This window comes from Hirsutella rhossiliensis (assembly GCF_020360975.1).
Source record: "Hirsutella rhossiliensis strain HR02 chromosome Unknown scaffold00004, whole genome shotgun sequence".
In the NCBI taxonomy this organism is placed as follows: domain Eukaryota; kingdom Fungi; phylum Ascomycota; class Sordariomycetes; order Hypocreales; family Ophiocordycipitaceae; genus Hirsutella; species Hirsutella rhossiliensis.
The window spans coordinates 3972951-3992123 of NW_025408670.1; the positions used below are offsets into that span (position 1 = coordinate 3972951).

General features: G+C 37.5%; 2 protein-coding genes across 2 annotated transcripts; both read left to right on the forward strand.

Moving 5' to 3' along the window:
* Nucleotides 1-340: 340 nt before the first annotated feature.
* Nucleotides 341-1366, forward strand: HRG_04694 (glycosyltransferase sugar-binding containing DXD motif domain-containing protein; the record flags this gene model as incomplete). Its single annotated transcript, XM_044863165.1, has 1 exon — nucleotides 341-1366. The coding sequence occupies one exon, from the start codon at nucleotides 341-343 to the stop codon at nucleotides 1364-1366; it is 1026 nt and encodes a 341-aa protein (XP_044721779.1).
* Nucleotides 1367-2289: 923 nt separating this feature from the next.
* On the forward strand, nucleotides 2290-3607 carry HRG_04695 (glcNAc-PI de-N-acetylase domain-containing protein; the record flags this gene model as incomplete). Its single annotated transcript, XM_044863166.1, has 5 exons — nucleotides 2290-2599; nucleotides 2723-2934; nucleotides 2992-3041; nucleotides 3121-3324; nucleotides 3586-3607. The coding sequence occupies 5 exons, from the start codon at nucleotides 2290-2292 to the stop codon at nucleotides 3605-3607; spliced, it is 798 nt and encodes a 265-aa protein (XP_044721780.1).
* Nucleotides 3608-19173: the final 15566 nt, after the last annotated feature.

Here is a 19173-nt window from a genome sequence, read left to right on the forward strand (position 1 = left end):
CCACCGTTTACTGGTGCGGCACATAAAACCTAGCCGCGCAAAAGCCATTGCGGGCGGCATGCTCCAGGATACAGGTTGCTACGGTGAGGCGGCGGCGGACCTTACAAGCACGGAGCCCAGAGCCGCGCATGGCCGGTCCCCACCGTTTGCACTCTGAAGTTGGCATGAAACCTGTCCTTCCTTCATTTGTCCTCTTCCTAGCGAAAACGTGGTCAAGGTATGTCTGCCTCTCGGCTGTGGGAACAATTCCTCGGCATGCTGGCGTCGAATTGCCTCGACTTATTCAAGCTTGCGTTCGCCTTATTGACGAGACACCAGATCAAGCAGTCGCGGTGCCGCCATGCCCAACCATCTCCTCCGAATCCAACATTTCGCCTCTACCAGTAGGTCTCGCATTGTCACAGGGGCCACGATTCTGACTCTTGTCGCAATTGGCTGGTTGTTCCGTCATCTGATATACACATCATGGACGCTGGCCTCTCTCGGCGTCTACTGGAGCAGCACCGCCGACGAGTTCGTCCTCTCTAAGACGCACGACCACTTTGATATTACGTTTGCCGACTATGATGAGAACCAGCTATCGGCTACCCCCTACGATGACCTCGTGCCTCCGATCCTACATCATATCGTCTTCGGCAAGCACGGAAGCCGATGGAGAGATGAGTCGGAAGACGCGATGCGGAGCTGCCTGGACAGGCATCCGGGCTGGCAGTCGCACATCTGGTCGGAAGAGAATGCATCCAAGTTTGTGGCCGAAAAATTCCCCGAGCTCCGGGAAATGTGGGAAAATTACCCGTATCAGATCCAACGAATCGACTCCCTACGATACATGGTCCTCTACGAATACGGAGGGGTGATTCTGGACGTAGACCTCCGGTGTAAGAGAGCTTTGGGCCCGTTGCGGCGGTTCAGCTTCGTCGCGCCTGAGGCTCATCCGACCGGCTTCTCCATCGGCTTCATGATGGCTGCCAAGGGAAACTCCTTTGCCGGCGACATTGTGCGCAGCCTCTCCGTCCATAACCGGCAGTGGCTCGGCCTGCCGTACCCAAGCGTCATGTTCAGCACTGGATGCCACTTCGCGTCTGTCATCCACGCGCTGCAGCCAAACCGGACCGACCTCAAGGTTCTTCCAAAACCGATGCATAGCCTCAACGGACCTTCCTCAACGCCCATCTTTGACCACCTAGGGAGCTCGTCATGGCATTCATACGACGCCCGCCTGATTACCGCACTGGGCAACCAGGCGAACCTGCCGGTTTTCCTAGTCCTGGGAGTTGCGCTGGTGCTGTTTGTTGGACGAAGGGTGATATTACAATGTTTGCGGAAAAGTAAACCGCAATCGGAGGCCGGGGTAAAACATCACTGACGAAGCAGCCCAATATACAACTCTCAAACTCGACGTCGAGTATTATTCCGCTTCCCGTGAATGGTCATGAGCCGTCTGTATGTTAACCTTGGTGCTTCATAGCTCGTGTTTTCCGCCTGTTTAGTAGCTCACACCACATGTAACGTTTCCGGTGTTGGTCCTCAAGCTTTCCCCCGGATTGATTGACGCCTCGTGCCTGTTTTGCCCAGAAATAGCGGAGGGCGGCCGGCTAGCGGCCGAGATAGCCGGACTAGGGAGGGGGGCCTTTGAGGGCAGCGGGTCTACGCGCCTTTCAAGCACAGGGGGCGACTGACTGGGAAAGGGAGAGAGGTCGCCGACCGGCAGAGGGAACATGTGTAGGTAGCTAGATGATTAGTATCTGTACGAAGTAGGCGTATCAGCCAAGTAAATCTAAGTAGACCCTGGTCGAATATGTTGGCTACGAAGTATTAAAACACAGTCCTTGCTTCCCCGCAAGTAAAGCAGCTTGTTGATGCTGCAAGACACGCGGTTGCAAAGCCGCAATCTTTGTATCGCCTCCGCCAACCCGGAGTAGTTGCGAAGTAACTGTCTGTCATTATAAAGCCCCAATTGCGTCAAGACTCTATATATAACTTCTTTTGGCGCCGATCCAGCGGTCCTGAAAGCCCTCCTAGTGCTCCGTAGCGTCCGCTCAACTCGCCTCTTTACCTTTTTATGCTCTTCCCTTTTTGCCACCAAGTTTGAACAGATGAGGCAAGGTCAGGTATAGCCCGATCAAGCAATATTCGTAAGGCGTTTCATTCTCCCTGCCTTTGTCTTGCCGGCGTGTCCCCCTATTCATCGATTCTTTGGGGCCTTTCATCATTTCTGCTCTCAACCGACGACTAATAAAAAAAGGCCTGTAGCCTCAAAGGCAATACTCCATGCCAAGCACACGCATCATGCCACGCAAGACTGGCGACCAAGCCGCCTTCGAGTTCTGCTCCTGGCTTTTGGCCAAGCGCATTCGCCGCCGTACCCTCGTCCGCATCGCTCTCGTCGTCCTCCCCATCCCCATTGTCCTGCAATGGACTCTCGCGTATCTTGTCGGCAGCGACGCTCGACTTCTTCCGCTCGAGCTGCAGCACGCCAAAAGCCTCTTGATTATGACCGCACACCCAGACGACGAGTGCCTCTTCTTTGCCCCCAGCATTCTCAGTGTGCTGGACGGGAGTCCCAACACAAAGGGTGGGCTCCTGGTCATGTCCACTGGTGAGTTTCCCCGGCGTCGGAAGCAATCACCTGTCGCTTCCTACTTTGCACACACGCACTCGCGCTTAGCGGGCGCAGTTCAAGGCTGTGTGACTTACAGCGCTATGTCGCCTGCTTTCTTAGGGGACCATTATGGCATAGGTGCGAAGCGAAGGCAAGAACTCAAGGGATCGTGCGTCGCCCTCGGAATCGATCTGTCGCGGTGTGAGGCGTTGGACCACCCCGACCTTCAGGACAGCCCTAGTGTCTGGTGGGATACCGCCAAAATCCAGAGCATCATCAAAGACTATGTCCGCAAGTGGGACGTTGACGCGGTAAATCTGATCCTCGAACTCGTTTCTGTCGACTGTTGCGCCTGCTAACGCACCATACGGATCATCACATTTGACGAGGGTGGCATCTCCGGGCACGTGAACCACCGTGCCGTGAGCGCTGCTGTCAGGTGAGCTTTCGTTTGCATGTGCTATTCGCTTCATGGTTAACCCTTATGGAAATCGGTTGACCCTCCTCCTCTTTATCAGAGAGTATGTCATGAACGACGGCAAGGCCCCTGCCGCCTACATGCTGGTCACCACGTCGTTAATCCGCAAGTTCACCGCCCTTTTCGACCTGCCGCTCACCGTGCTGCCGTTCACCTGGAGAATTTTCGCTGCCATCTTCTCCCTCTCGACGACAGAGGGTCCTCGCTATAGCAAAAAGGCGCTGGTTGCCAGCACATGGCACCGGTACGCCAGGACGCGGGATGCATTTGCAAGTCACGACAGCCAGTGGTCGTGGGATCGTCATTTATATATGATTCTAAGCAGGTATGTCTGGTTTAACGATTTAAAGAGGATACCAGGGAGGGGGTAGTAGCGTAATTAAAATCTCGATCTTGGTGTCCGGGGAGTGGGTGCGTTGAGGATTAAAATGGCTTCTGGAGGCGCCGACTCTGGCAAACCTCACTCAAAGGACGGTCCATCATTGAGCTCCCGCACCTCCGCCAGGCGTGAAGTTATACCGGTTTAGCCTGGGTCGTAGTTCGCGCATCTGGGCCTCCATTCTGTTGAAACACTCAGGTGTCCGTATACTGGTCTTTTTCTGCGAACTAATCCGCATTCAACGGCCGTGCCCTCGTTCGTCAATTTCCCCAGATGATGAGCATGATGTTGGTGGACCGTTCTGTATACAAGGCATTTAGTCCTTTACGGCCTCAACGCTGACCCTTTTCCTAATCCTAAATATTCAAGACAAAATGTTACTTTGCGATTGAGGTCATGTGTACCAGCTATAATTAGCCCGCAGCTGAATGCCCTCCATGGCGCCCTGTCTCTCTCCCCTCAGGTATAAACGAGGCAGTATATCGTAGCATCGGCCGGCAAACGCTTCCGGCCTGCAGATCAGCAATACTCTAAAGCCACCTTACCGCAATAATAGACGAGTTATTAGTGCACTATAGGGTTAGAGTAAGGGTTAAGAAAGGGAATTTTTTTTATATTATTACTCGTATATAGTAGCGAGGCTAATAAGGGCCTAGGCCCTTATTAGTAGTCCTAGCTAGCTATAGAGCCCGGGGGCTTATAACTAATTAAGGAAAGGGTAGCTATAAAGGCAAAGATAAAGAAAAGGTTAGTCTAGTTCCTCCCGCGCTGTTACGACCACGGTCAGCGGGCCGCAGGAGAGCCGGCCACGTTCACGTGACAAGGCGGCTCGGAACAATAGTCGGGACGAGAAGTCACTCAGGCTTGGCTCACCTAGAGCGTACGTGAGCCAAGTGAGCCTTATATGGATAGATCACCACTTAGGAGCATAGCTCACGAGTGAGCTATAGTAAGCCACGAAGGGGATCACGGCCAGGACCGTGATCTAAGGACAGTCTCTACGGGTATATATAGCCACCTACTTTCACTCCTTTAGACAGATAGCTCTCTAGCTTTTAATATATTATAGATCTTTATTACGATTCTATCTTTAATTCTAATTACCTAGTTATAGTCTACGGTCTATAACCTCCGACTTATTACTAACGTAATATATATATTATTACTTAGACTACGCCTTATTATATCTACTAATATAAACCCCTCGATAGGTTTATCCCTTAGGAATAATACCGGTCGTTATATATTAAAAGCTCTTATTTAGTATAATACCGCGTTACTCTAAGTAATATCGTAACTATTAATATACCTATATAGTAAGCTAGATTAACTAACTCTAGAGCTACTATATCGCCTTAAGATATAATACGCGAAATTATTACCCTTTAATATAAGGTATAGTTACTTAGGAATAAAGGAGGTAATAGATAAGTTAGGGACCTTAGAGAAGTAATTAAACTAAAATAGCTAGGACTATTTAATAGTACTTATAGCACGCTTTAAGACTTTCTTACTTAACTTAAGGCCTACTACCGGTTTTACCTTACTAAACTCTTAGACTTAGTTAAAAAGGTACTTTATATAGGAAATTATTTATTTAGAATAGTAATCGCTTAGTTTAAACCTATTATAAGGGATTTTCTCGATAACTAACTAGCGCGATAAGATAATAAGATAGATAAAGTCTTCATTAGTTTCTAAGGATTTAAAGAAGCTATTATAAAGGTATTTAAAATAACTAATAAAGAATAAGAAGCTAAATAGAAACTCTAAGAACTCCGATAAAGGATCTTAGTATTAGATTATACTACGAAGTTCCGTTAAGTTACCTTAAAGCTTAATTAAGACAATAAACCTCTTATATTATAATTCTACGATAAGCTTAAAAAAGAAGTTAAGGACGAGCTCTATAAGGAAAATCGACCTAATAACCTCTTAGACTATATTACTATAGTAATATAAATTAATAATAGATAGTATACGCGACGCTAAGAAAAGAAATAAGGAAGAGGAAACTAAAACCCTTCTTATAGGAATAACTTTAACTAACGCGCTAACTATAAAAAGAAGCGCGAAACTCTTATTACCTACGCCTATATAACTAACTTAGGTAGGATAAACCTAAATATAATATAGAAAAGTAAAGGAAAGTATTTTAACTATAAGAAACTTAGATATTACTTTAAAGAATATAGATAACCTTATAAGGAGAAGAAAACCTATTAAGTACTAGCCTTAAAAGGTAAGAAATACCTAAACGCTATTAATAAATAGGAACTAAAGTATAAACTCCTTAGTTAGACTATATACTATAACGATAAATATATAGTATACTTAAGCGATAAGAATAGTACCAGATAGTTCCTAAAGCTACTAAAGAAAACCCTTATAATAATATAATAAAGAGATCTTAAAATATAGAAATAAGTTAAATTTATAAAACCGGAATACCTTTATCTTAAAGGAGTCTCTTAAGACTAGATTAAGAAGAACGGTAAACGATTCTAAAAAGATATATAAAATAAAAATTAATAATAATAATAGGTAGTCTATAAATAATATAATAAAGAAGATATAAATATAGCCCTTATACTTATAAAACTTAGATAATAACCTAAGGAGGAATAATAAAGTATCGATAATATAAGCTCTAAAGAATAAGAAATACCTAGAGAAATAAAAGATAAGAACGAACTTATATTACTACCCTTGCTATTAAGGGAGAATACTACGATTAAAGAACACGCTCTATACTTTAAAGAATTTAAAGAAATACTTAAAATTAGAACTTAATAAACGCTTTAAATTCTTATAGAAAACTAATAAGCTATATTAATTTAATATTAACTAGTACTATATAAAGGAGACTACGCTATAGCTATTACTATAGTTAATACCTTTATAGCTCTATAATAAGAATAGTAACTATAAGGAGAATTTAAAGACGATCTATAAATACTACTTACTTATAAGTACTATAAGTATATTTTATAGATATTATACGTTTACCTAGATTATATAATATACTTTTAAATAAAGGCACGATATAACGCCTTCTTAGTTAGGTTTAAGGGATAAGTACTTTTAAAACCCTACTTAAGTATAAAACTAAACTACTAGAAAATCGATTAACGCTACCTAAATAACTAAGTTATATTATTAGAACCTAATTACGGTATACTACTTAAATACCGCGATAATTACGGTTTATTAATAAGATATCTTTTAAAGATATATAAAATCTATAAATACGCTAAAATAAAAGAATAGTATAACGCTACTTACTTTAAGGTATTTAAACCCTTAATCTTTTAAAGACTTATATAATAAGTTAAATATAACGAGGAAGATTATAATAAATATATATACCTAAACTATAGAGTTTATAAATATAAAAAAGCATAGGTATAGTATAAACGATATAATAGTATATTAAAAGATTATTAGTAATATATATAAAGGCTATAGGCTATATTTAACTAAGGAAAAATCGATATAGAAATATTATATAAAAAATAGAAAGATATAGAACGAAAACTTAACCTTTAGTTAAAAATAAATAGAATTATAAAGTATAGTATATAATTAACTATAAAGTAGTATAATATAAACGATATAGCGTTAAGAAATAAGAAATCTTCGATTAGCTATAAGAAATTAGTCTCTTAAGCCCTAATATAATATTATATAATAAAAACGTAAAGAAACGATATTAATAATAAATTAAAGAAGAATACCTAAATAAAATAAATAAGGACTAGGTAAAAAATAAGGTATACTATCTATAAAAGGGCTATAGACTAGCACGATATAATAAGATCTAAGGACCCTATATATAGTAATAGTAAGCTATAGTAACTAAATAGTATTAGATATCTAAATCGTAGGATATTACGCGTATATACTTTTAGACTATAGCGCGATAGGTAATAATATTATACCTAAAGTTATTAATCGTTACTAACTTATATAGAGATATAAGAAAGATCTATATAAACTTATAAATATTAAAAGAGAGGCCTTTAACTATAATAACGGAATTATTAATATAGAGATTAATTACCTTAATATTAATATCTAGGGTTATAATAAATAAGTTAACTTTAATATTATAAATATTAAAGAATATAACCTTATATTAAGGCTTTTATAGCTATAAGAGAGCAATCTCCTAATTAACTAAAAAACTAGCTAGCTATATTAAAACGAAGATATAAGTTTCTAAGACTAGTAGATTTAAAAGAAAGTAAAATTTTACGATAATTTAGCTATTAAATAGGATAAAAGGGATAACTATTTAAGTAAATTATTATAAGCTTTAGTAATATAAACGAAAATAGTAACTAAACTAGCGGATATAATAAAATCGACTAATAAGACCTACGTACTAACTAATATAGCTATATAACTTAGTATCTAATATAAATAAAATAAAGGATATAATATAAAGATTTAAAGAGTTATTACTACTTTAAGGAAAGACCTTAAATAAATTAATAAAGAGCTTAAGTTAAGAGAAACTAGCTCTTAAAAAAAAGAATAAAGCCTATAAGATAAAATAAAAAAATATCCTCTAAGAATACCGGAAATATAATAAACTCTTTAAGGAAGAACTTAAGATAAGGTTACCTAAATATAGTTAATAGGACTATAAAATTTATCTTAAGGATAGAATAACGCTAACGTTTTATAAGATCTATAACTTAAACGAAAAGTAACTATAAACGCTATATAACTACTTTAACGAAAATCTATAAAAGGGATATATATAAACGTTAATATTTAAAGTAGGCTATCTAGTTATATTTATTTTAAAGAAAAATAGTAAGCTATAACTAGTTATTAACTATAGACGCTTAAACGATATTATAATAAAGGACGGAATATTATTACCGCTTATATCGGAACTATAAGATCGACTATATAGTAAAAAATAGTTTATAGCCTTTAACCTTAAAGGCGCTTATAACTTAGTATATATAAAAAAAGGATATAAATAGATAATAGCCTTTAAAATAAAATTTAGACTATTTAAATATCTAGTAGTACTATTTAAACTTATAAATATACTAGCTACCTTTTAATAGATAATTAATAATATCCTATATAAATACTTAGATATCTTTATAGTAGTATACCTAGACGATATCTTAATCTTCTTAGATACCCTAAAAGAATATAAGGAATATATCTATAAGGTACTCCGCGTACTTTAAAATATAAAGTTACTAGTTAAACTAAAGAAAAGTAAGTTCTATATATAGGAAGTAAACTTCCTTAAATATATAATCTTACTAAGAGAGATATAAATATAATAAGATAAGATTAACTTAGTTAAAGAATAGCTAATACTAAAGAACGTTAAGGATATATAAAGTTTCCTAGGATTTATAAATTACTACTAACGATTTATTAAAGATTTTAGAAAGATTATAGTACTACTATATAACTTAACGAAGAAGGAAAAAGAATTTATATAGGATAATAAAGCTAACGAAGCTTTTAAATATATTAAGACTATAATTATATAAGAACTAGTCTTAACCACCTTCGATTTAAAACGATAAATTAAACTTAAACCCGATATATTAGACTTTACTTTAAGAGTATAAATTAAATAAAAAGATAATAAAGGAAAACTATAACCGATTATATTTTATTTAAAGAAGCTATATAGCGTAGAACTTAATTACCTTATTTATAATAAAGAATTCCTTATAATTATTTAAGCTTTTAAGGAATTTTAATATTACCTTCTTAAAAGTAAATATAAAGTTAAGGTCTATATAGATTATAAGAATATCTTATACTTTATAATAATATAATAGTTAAACGGACGATAGATCTAATAGGCCGAATACTTATTAGAATTCGACTATAAAATAATCTATAAAAAAGGAATATAAAACGGTTAAGCTAATACCCTTAGTCGATAAAGTAACTATAATATAAGAGCACCTATAGCGAAAGGATAGCTCTTAGAAATTAACGAAAATAAGAACTACTAGTAATAATAGCTAAATATAATATTTAAAGTATAACCTAATAACTTAATATACTAAAAGATCCTAAAATAAATAAAAGAATATAAAGTACTAAAGGGATATAATATAGAATATTCGGAAGTTTTAATATATAAGAATAAAATCTAGATACTACTAAAATTATAAGATAAAGTTATATAAGATATATATAAATATTTAATATATAGATATTAAGGAATCTAAAGAATAATAAAACGGATTAGATAATAATATAACTTCTTATAGCTTAAGGAAGTAGTATAATAAGTTATTAAAGAATATAAACTTTATATATAAAGTAAAGCTAAATAATATAAACTATATAGAGAATTATAACCGCTACTAGTACTAGAGAAACTATAGGATTTAATAGCTTTTAATTATATTATAAAGCTACTACTACTAAAAGAACTTATAACTAACGTTAAATATAATAGTATATTTATTATTATTAATAGACTAACGAAGTATAAGTACTTCTTACTATATAAAGAAGTAAGTAATATAAAAGAGCTAGTATATATATTCCTATAAACTATTATTAGTAATTATAGAGTATTAAATAAGATTATCTTTAATAAAGGAAGTATATTTATAGCTAAGTTTTAGTAAACTCTTATAGTATAATTAAGGACGAAATATAAGCTTAGTATAGCTTATTACCTATAAATAGATAGATAAATAGAACGACTTAACTAAACGCTTAAATAATATTTATAATACTATATTAGCTATAAATAAAACGATTAAGTTAAATAGCTACTAATAGCGTAACTAGCTTATAATAGCTTAGTTATAGAAATAACTAAGCTCTTATTAATATACGCTAATTATAGATATAACCTAGAAGTATTTAAGGTTACTTAATAAAGACTATAAGTAGAATAAGTAATACTATAAGTAGATTAGCTATAAAAATTATATAAAGAAATATAATAAGAACTTTAATTTATTAAAGAATAAATATCTACTTACTATAATTAAAAAAGATTATAAGGACTAATCTTTTAAGAGGGAGATATAGTTTACCTTATATAACGAAATATTAAAATAAAACGACTAAGTAATAAATTAGATTTTAAGAAACTTAAACCGTTTAAGGTTAAGAAAACTATTTTAAAAGTTAACTATAAACTTTCGCTACTAATAATAATACGGATATACCTAATATTTTATATCTTATTATTAAAACTAGCGCTACGAAACGCTAAACTATAAGAAAAAATCGAAGTTAATAATAATTAAGAATATAAAGTAGAATAAATACTAAATATAAGAAAATAAGGTTAGTAATAAAAATACCTTATTAAGTAAAAGGGATATAGACTAAAGGAAAATACCTAGGAACTACTTAAGTACTTAACCTACTATAGCTCTTTACTTCGATAATTTTACTAGAAGGTTTAAGAGGGATTAAAAAACTAAGATCTATAAACTCCTTACTAATACTAAATAAGGACTAATTTACTTCGTTAAGAACGCCTAACGATTATAAATTATTTACTACCTAATACTTATATATATTAAGTATAGGTAAAACGCTATCCTTAGTATCTATTTCTTAGATACTATAACGAAATAACTTAGAACTTTTTTCCTTTATATAATTTTAAATCTTTTAAATATAAGCTAAACGATTAATAGCGATAGATATTTATAACTAAAGGTTCGTAAGCTATACCTAAAGCTTTAATAAGGCTTCCCTAGCTTCCTCTTCTTTAAAATATAGCCTACGCTACTCCGCTAATAATTTAGTTACTAAAAGAAATATATTAGCTACTATACGTAAAAAGAATTAAAAGATACCTATAAGAAGAAGCTACTAAAATACTATTATAATAGGGACGAGTACTAGTAATATAATTATTATAGCGCGAAGAATTTTCGGCTATCTAATAATTCGTCTTCTTTACCTTAAAGTATTAAGTATACGGTATATCGGTAGGATCTCTACTTAAGTCGATATATTCGGTAAAAGTAGCGCGCTTAAAGGCTTTTTAAGAACGATTTTTTAGTATACGACTAGATATACTATTAATAGTATATCCCGAAAAGATAAAGAAATAAGGAATAATATACTTACGCACGACGCGATAAGGGTATATTTATATATAGCGGCTAAGGTAGCTATAGTAGGTCTTATAGATAAGACTAAAAGGAGGGGAGATATTATATTACGACTATAGCTACTAGGCCGCTAATAGTCGACCGCGTTAAGTATATAACACGGTCTAACGGATAAATAGTTAGCACGACTATCTAATAGATATAAGATTAAGGGGATCGTAGAGATCTAAGTAATCTAGGATTAATAGGATTACTACGCTCTATATAATCTAACGTTAAGGATTATAGCTAGGCCTATAATCTAAGGATAGTCTCTATAAGTATATATAGCTACTTACTTTTACTCCTTTAAATAGATAGCTCTCTAGCTTTTAATATAGATCTTTATTATAATTCTATCTCTAATTTTAATTACCTAGTTATAGTCTATAGTCTACGACCTCTAACTTATTACTAACGTAATATACTTATTATTGCTTAGACCACGCCCTATTATATCTACTAATATAAACCCCTCGATAGGTTTATCCCTTAAGAATAACACCGGTCGTTATAAGGGAGCTCGCTTAAAAGATAAGAGAGGTAACTAACTTCTTATAAACCGCTATTATTGTCGCGAAGCGTAGCCTGATTTCGTAGTTCTCGGAGATATCCCTTAGCACGAGGGACCTAGGAAGCTAAAAAACAGGTTTTAAGGAAGGAGCTAAAAGGAGGTATAGAGAGGAGGGTAGGGGTATAAGGGGAAGCAGAAGTAGCGATAGCTTCTTATAGAGGTAGCGAGAGATAAGACGGATATATTAGCAACGGCTAGAAAGGAGGAGAAAAACCAGCAAAAAGCTCGGTAGTTAAAGGGACATTAGTAGCTTCTTTAAGCAGGATCTTCTTTATTAATTAAGATACTAGATAGGTATAAAGAGGGGCGTTAGATAAAGGAAAGAAGGATAATAAAGGCAATATAACAATTACTCCCCTACCGCAATTACTACTACCGTAAGAATTAAATCTCTCTGCCCTGCCTATCCGACCCCTTACTTCTAATTTCACCTTCGTATATTTTTTATATACTTCTCGTATCTCTCTTCGCGAGAGTTATAAGCCCGGGAGAAATAGAATTCCTATACCTTCCGGCTGCTATAAAAGGCACCTTTCTTATATCCCTCGTAGCTTCCTTTTACCCCTCTTACTAGAAAAGCCGATTTTTAACCGACTTTTCTACCCCCCCTCTTTCGCAACGATAACGAAAACCGACTCCTCTACCGTCCCTACGGTCTATAGGACGATTCTTATAGAGCCCTAAGATTAGGATAAGTAGGTAAAGGAGCTACGGGCTCGTATAGATAGAACTATCTATAATTTAGTCTTCTCTAATAAGTAGGACCCTCTTAAGCCCCCTCTTCGTCCTAAAGCAACGGAATTTATAGAGGGAGCTTCCCTCTTCTCCGAGCTAACCTCCGTATAGTAGAGAGCTTTTTCTGCTGCCTTAGGCGACTACGAGAGTCACCGAAAGGAATACCTTTACGAGACGAAGCTGCTAACTACTGCTCGTACGGCAATAACGGAATCCGTTAGTGCCGTAAAGCTAATCTCTCTTTAAGAGGAAGAGACTCCTAGGCAGTAGCTTTTAAAGCTCGAGACCTCGATAGCTCCCTCGAGGGGCTATATAACTAACCGTATTAGGAAGACCTATACGGCCTACCTAGGAGCCTTTTCTACTAAGAACCTGCTAGCTTCTTCGTGGCTAGCTAAGTAGGAAGAAATCCTTAAGGAAGCTAACTAATACTTCCTTATAGAAGCTCTTTCCGGCTAGTAGCTATAGGATATATCTCTACTAATAAAGCCTATTAGTAACGGTTACTCGACTATCTTTCGAGAAGCTAGCCGGGAACTAAACGAAGAGGCTGCTAGAGTGCAATAATAAGCAGTCTTATTCCTTCGTAGCTAGCACTCGACCTAGACGGCTCGACCTGCTGCCCCTGCAGCTGCTGTAGCCCCTGTTGCTGCGGTTCCCGCTGCTGCTGCTGCGGCTGTTGCCCCTCCGGCTCTACCTCCCTTAAGAGCCTTAACACCGTCTTTAACGGCTGCCCCGGTCCTAGCCCCGGCTTCGCATCTTACTCCGGGCCCGGCCCCGGCCCCGTCTATTAGAACGGCCCGACTAGTCCCCTAATAGACCTTTTAGTCCGTTAGTCGAAAAATCAGGGAACTAGTCGAAATCGAACCTCTTCGTTAAAATTAACAATAAGGGGTAAAAAGGGGGGGTTTTTAAGCAGACCTTCCGGATCGGGACAAGGATTCCTCGAAGAAATAGAAGACTAGACGACGAAACGGCTGCCTAGCCTATAAATCCCTAGGCCATCGATTATTACAATACTAATAGGTCTTTGAGGAAAACCGACCTAAAGGATTTAACCCTTTAAAGAGGCTATAAGAAACGATATAATAGTCTCTTAAGGAGGACCCCTCGTTGCAGAAGAAAATAGACGAGATTCGGGTTGCTAAGAAATAGCAACTAACGCCGCTGCCCTTATTCGAGCCGTAAATTCGAGGAAAAATCGTTAGTATAGCAAATCCGGCATTCGTCTTCCCTACGGATTAGCAAGACTAACCGTTAGGACCCTCCGACTATCCCCTACGAAAATCAGCTATCCTTAACTCTAGTACTTCCCTCGATATCTATAATATACTCTTATAATTCCGGTCCTTTAAGAAGGCACGAAGGGAATATCTTATTACCGGGGAATTAACTATACGGATAGAAGGATATAGAAGGGTGAATTTCACGATAAAATTACCTAATAGATCTATATAAATTCTTCGAAGAAAAAGGGTAGCTTTTTGCCCTCGATTTTTAACGAGCCTAATTTCCTTCCGCTTTCTTTAAGAGGAAGGAATCTTCTAGGATACGACGTCTAAGCCTACGAGGCTAGTCTAGAAGAATCAGACTATTAGGCTTATCGAGGAGAAATTCGGTTAATTCGTTCTCGAATTCTAACCTATTTATAGGAAGGAAATACTTAAGAAGTCAGCTTTCCCTACTAGGAGGAATAGGTCTACTATAAAAGACCCTCTTCTAGCAGCCTAAGGAGACGGCATTCTTTAGCACGCACGACTCGGTTATCCGGGCCCCCTAGCTTTATATAAGCTAGGCCAATAACAGGGCGTACGAATAAGGGGCCTAAAGACCGTCGAATGCGAATACTACGGCTAAGGAAAGACTAGGAGACGAATTTCTAGACGAACGCCTTTACGGCCGGACCAGCCGTATAAGGAAATTTAGGTCGACTAGACCGACGTCTCTAGGGATTAGGAAAGCTTCGTTAGGGTAATGTTTTTTATAGACGCTTTTTAGGGATGGTTTTCCTATTTCTTACGGACCTACCTAAGTAAGTATAACTAGTCCATGCTCCGGGACTTAACTAGATAAAATCCTACTTTAGCTACGAGGTAAAAAGATACGGTCTAACGGAGAGCTATTTACGAAGGATATCTTAAATTAGCTTCGAAAAGGGCATTTACCTCCCGTTAGCACCGAATACCTAGGCCTAGAATAGAGGGGCAGAAAGATTAGGGGGTGCTATAATAGAAAGGGCCCGTACGATAAGACTTGCTATAAAGCTTCTATACGACCTTTAGAGGGAAGTCGTTAAGACCGCCTATTACCTTTAGAACCGAACCCCTAGGGACCCTAAGGACCCTAGGGAACTAAACTAAGGAATAGACTAGAAATCCCCCCTTAAGCTCTTTACGAAGAAGAGGGCCTCGCTAGCCTACCTTCGTGCCTACGGCTATAAGGCATACGCAATAACTGCCGATATATAGCTAAAAAGAAAGAAGAAAAGAAAGCTTAATCCTAGAGCCTTTATTAGTTACCTCGTTAGTTATAATTCTACGAATATCTTCTAGATCTAGATTCCTCTTCTATAAAAGGTTATTTCGACTAGGGATATAATTTTCGACGAATCTAGCTTCTTCGACGGAAAGAGGGATTAATAGCCCCTCTTACTCTCTTAACGTTAGCTAATTTAGAAGATTTAAATCCCCCCTTCCTAATAGACTTAAGAAGAGGTCCTAGACGAGGAAACGGAAGAAGAAACTAACGTTAAAGTAGTCGAGGATAACGCTGACTTTAAAGAAGAGGAAGCTGCTAGATTAGATAATCTAGATAAAGAAGGAGACTATAGGAAAGCGGTAGAGCTAGAATACGCCTACCTCCCTACGCCTCCTTATAGAATAAGAAGAAGATCTAGAAGCAGCTTTTTTAGTTAGTCTTCCCGTCTCGGTCCCTAAGGGGGTAGGAAAGGCACCTCTCTTAAAGGATTACCCGGCTGCCTTTTTATCCCTACTTCGAGAAGCAAAGGAAGGTATAGGGCCCGATATAAAAGAAGACTAGTTTCTCCCCTATTTCGATCGTTTTTCCGACTTCTACCTAACGCTAATAGAAGACGGTTCCTACGGAGCGTTTATAGTAGGCCGGCTTTTTAAGCTACTATTAGCAAGGAAGGTATATAAAAGAGACCTCCCGGACCTACTAGTAAACTAGAAGCAGCTAGAAAAACACCCCTTTAGAGACTAGTTTTTCTAGGCCTAGAAAGACTACCTAGCCTTATATAAAGAAATAGGGTCTTTTAAAGAGGTCCTTAAGGAAAAGGCAAGAGGAAAACAGGTCCTAGGCTATAAGTAGGTCTTTATCTATAAGACTAATAAACACGGCTTCCTTTAGAAGTGCAAAGCCCGGCTAGTTATCTATAGGAATTAATAGGAAAAAGGGGATCTACCTACTAGGGCAACCACCCTAGTAGGGATGTCTTTTCGGACCCTTATAGCTATAGTAGCAGAATTCGACCTCGAACTCGATTAGATAGATATAGTTAACGCCTTTATTAACTGCCTACTTAAGGAAGAAGAAGTTATCATATACGACTTCCTCTTAGTTTCTAATAACTAGGAAAGGTTCTACGGCTTAGAAAGCTCTATACGGACTATGAAGGTTACCCTCTTTAGCAATAGCATTTAATAGGTTCCTCGAAGCCCTAGGCTTTAGAGAAAGTCCCTAGGAACCGTGTATAATATAGAAGGGTAAAATCACGGTCTTCTTCTACGTCGACGATATTATCTAGGCCTACCGAAAGAGGAAGAGGCTACTACTAGGAGGCTATACGAGGCCTATAATAAAGGTATAAGATAACTAGGCTAGGAGCTAAAGTAGTTCCTAGGGATACGAATCCTTTAGAATAGGTCCTAACGGACTATCTAGCTTACCTAAGACGCCTATATCGATAAGGTCGCTTATAAATTCCTCCCTAATTCCTCGATAAGAAGCTTCCCTACGCTATATTAGACGAAGAGCTTTTACCTAATCCGTCCTTTTAAGCTAGGGAGCAAGAGAAACACTAATATTAATAGAAGGTAGGCTCCTGCTTTTTTCAGCTATTTCTACTAGACCGGACATCTCTTTTACGGTCTCCCGGCTAGCTAGGTATAACTAGAATCCTAGCCCTAGGCATTAAGAAGCAGTAGATAGAGCTATCCTTTATCTCTATTTAACGAGATTATATAGTCTACGCCTAAGAGGGCAGAAAAGAAAGAAATTAGCTACCGAAATCTTCCTCTATTCGAGCGATTTATCCTTTACGGATAATATATTAGATAGAAAGAGCTTATAGGGGTATATTATATCCCTTTTTAGAGGAACTATTACTTAGAGAGCGTCGAAGTAAGCTACCGTTACTATATTAAGTACGGAGGCAGAGCTACTAGCTCTTTTAAAAGCATTAAAAGAAGCGATTTTCCTTAGCCGGCTACTAATATCGTTACGACTATAAATTCCGTCCCCGTTAGCTATAGAATACGATAACACGTAGACTATACGAATTCTTACGGAGGAAAATAGTAAGCTATCGACCCGGCTACGGTATATCGATATCTACTAGCATTAGTTACGCTAAGAGGTCTAAAGGGGACTTATTTCCGTCCGTTAGGTTCTAACGGCATCGATAAAAGCCGACGGTCTTACGAAGCCCTACTAAAGTAGAAGCTAGCTATCTTTTATAGTATATTAAGCTAGAAGACGTTCGAGAAAGCTATCCTTAGAAGCCCGCCTTAAGAGTACGAGAGGAGCTAATAGCACGTAGGAGGAAGGAGACGTCTATAGCCGAAGAGAGAATTAGGACTTATCCAGAGGAGGGCCCCTAGCTTAATTAGGACTTATTCTTCTTAAAGGCCCCCTTTTAGGGACTTGTCCTGAGAAGCCCCCTTTCTTATAGGACTTAATTTCCTCCTTAAGGCCCCTTTTCTTAAAGTAGGTCTAAAAGAGCCTAGGGCTAAAACCCGGATTTCTCGAGTAGGGGATAAGTGTAGACTAAGACCTCCTCTATACGCTTACCGGCCTAGGTATTTAGCTTTACCCTTTCTATAAGGGTAGGCTATAGCTAAGGGGGTGTGTCGCGAAGCGTGGCCTGATTTCGTAGTTCTTAGAGATATCCCTTAGTACGAGGGACCTAGGAAGCTAAAAAATAGGTTTTAAGGAAAGAGCTAAAAGGAGGTGCAGAGAGGAGGGTAGGGGTATAAGGGGAAGCAGAAGTAGCGATAGCTTCCTATAGAGGTAGCGAGAGATAAGACGGATATACCGGCAACGGCTAGAAAGGAGGAGAAAACCGCAAAAGCTCGGTAGTTAAAGGGACATTAGTAGCTTCTTTAAGCAGGATCTTCTTTGTTAATTAAGATGCTAGACGGGTATAAAGAGGGGCGTTGGATAGAGGAAAGAAGGACAATAAAGGCAATACAACAATCACTCCCCTACCGCAATTGCTACTACCGTAAGAATTAAATCTCTCTACCCTACCTATCCGACCCCTTACTTCTAATTTTACCTTCGTATATTTTTTATATACTTCTCGCATCTCTCTTCGCGAGAATTATCGCGCCGTAAGTAAGATAAGAGGAGATAGCGAACTAAAAGAGAGCCTTAGTAGAAAGGTTTAAAGTAGGTAATAAGGTATAGGTAAATATAGCTAAATATATAACTAACTAGCTATATAAGAAGCTCGACTAGCTATACTAGAAGTATACTATAACGAAGGTAGTAAGCTTATATATAGTAGAGCTTAATATACTAAGGAGGGTATATAAGAAGCTCTATATAGAATTTCTCTATTAAGCGGTAAAGAACCTATTACTTAGATAGGTAGTCGATAACTACTAACTGCTACTAGTAATTAAGGAGGATAATAAGCTTAAGTATATCGTTAAAGAGATCTAATAAGCGCGGTAAAAGCGGAGGGGGAGGGGTAGATAGTAATAGGTACTTATAAAATAGTAAGTATATATAAACCTATTATAGTACCCGCTAGACGACTTTTAAGAGATAGAAGCCTTAAAGAGATTTAAGAGATAGTAGGGAAACGTAAGGGAGAACGATAAAGGAGGGGTAGGAAAAAGGGATAAAAAGGAGGGCGGAAGATAAAAAAGGGGAAATAGAAGATAAAAGGAGGAGAAAGAGAAAGAGGTAAAAGATAAAGGACGCTTATTAAAGAATAAGGAAAGGATAAAAAAGAACTATAGTATTAAAGGGAAATAATAAAAGATAGATAAGGGATAGATATAAGATAGATAGTAATAAAAGATAGAT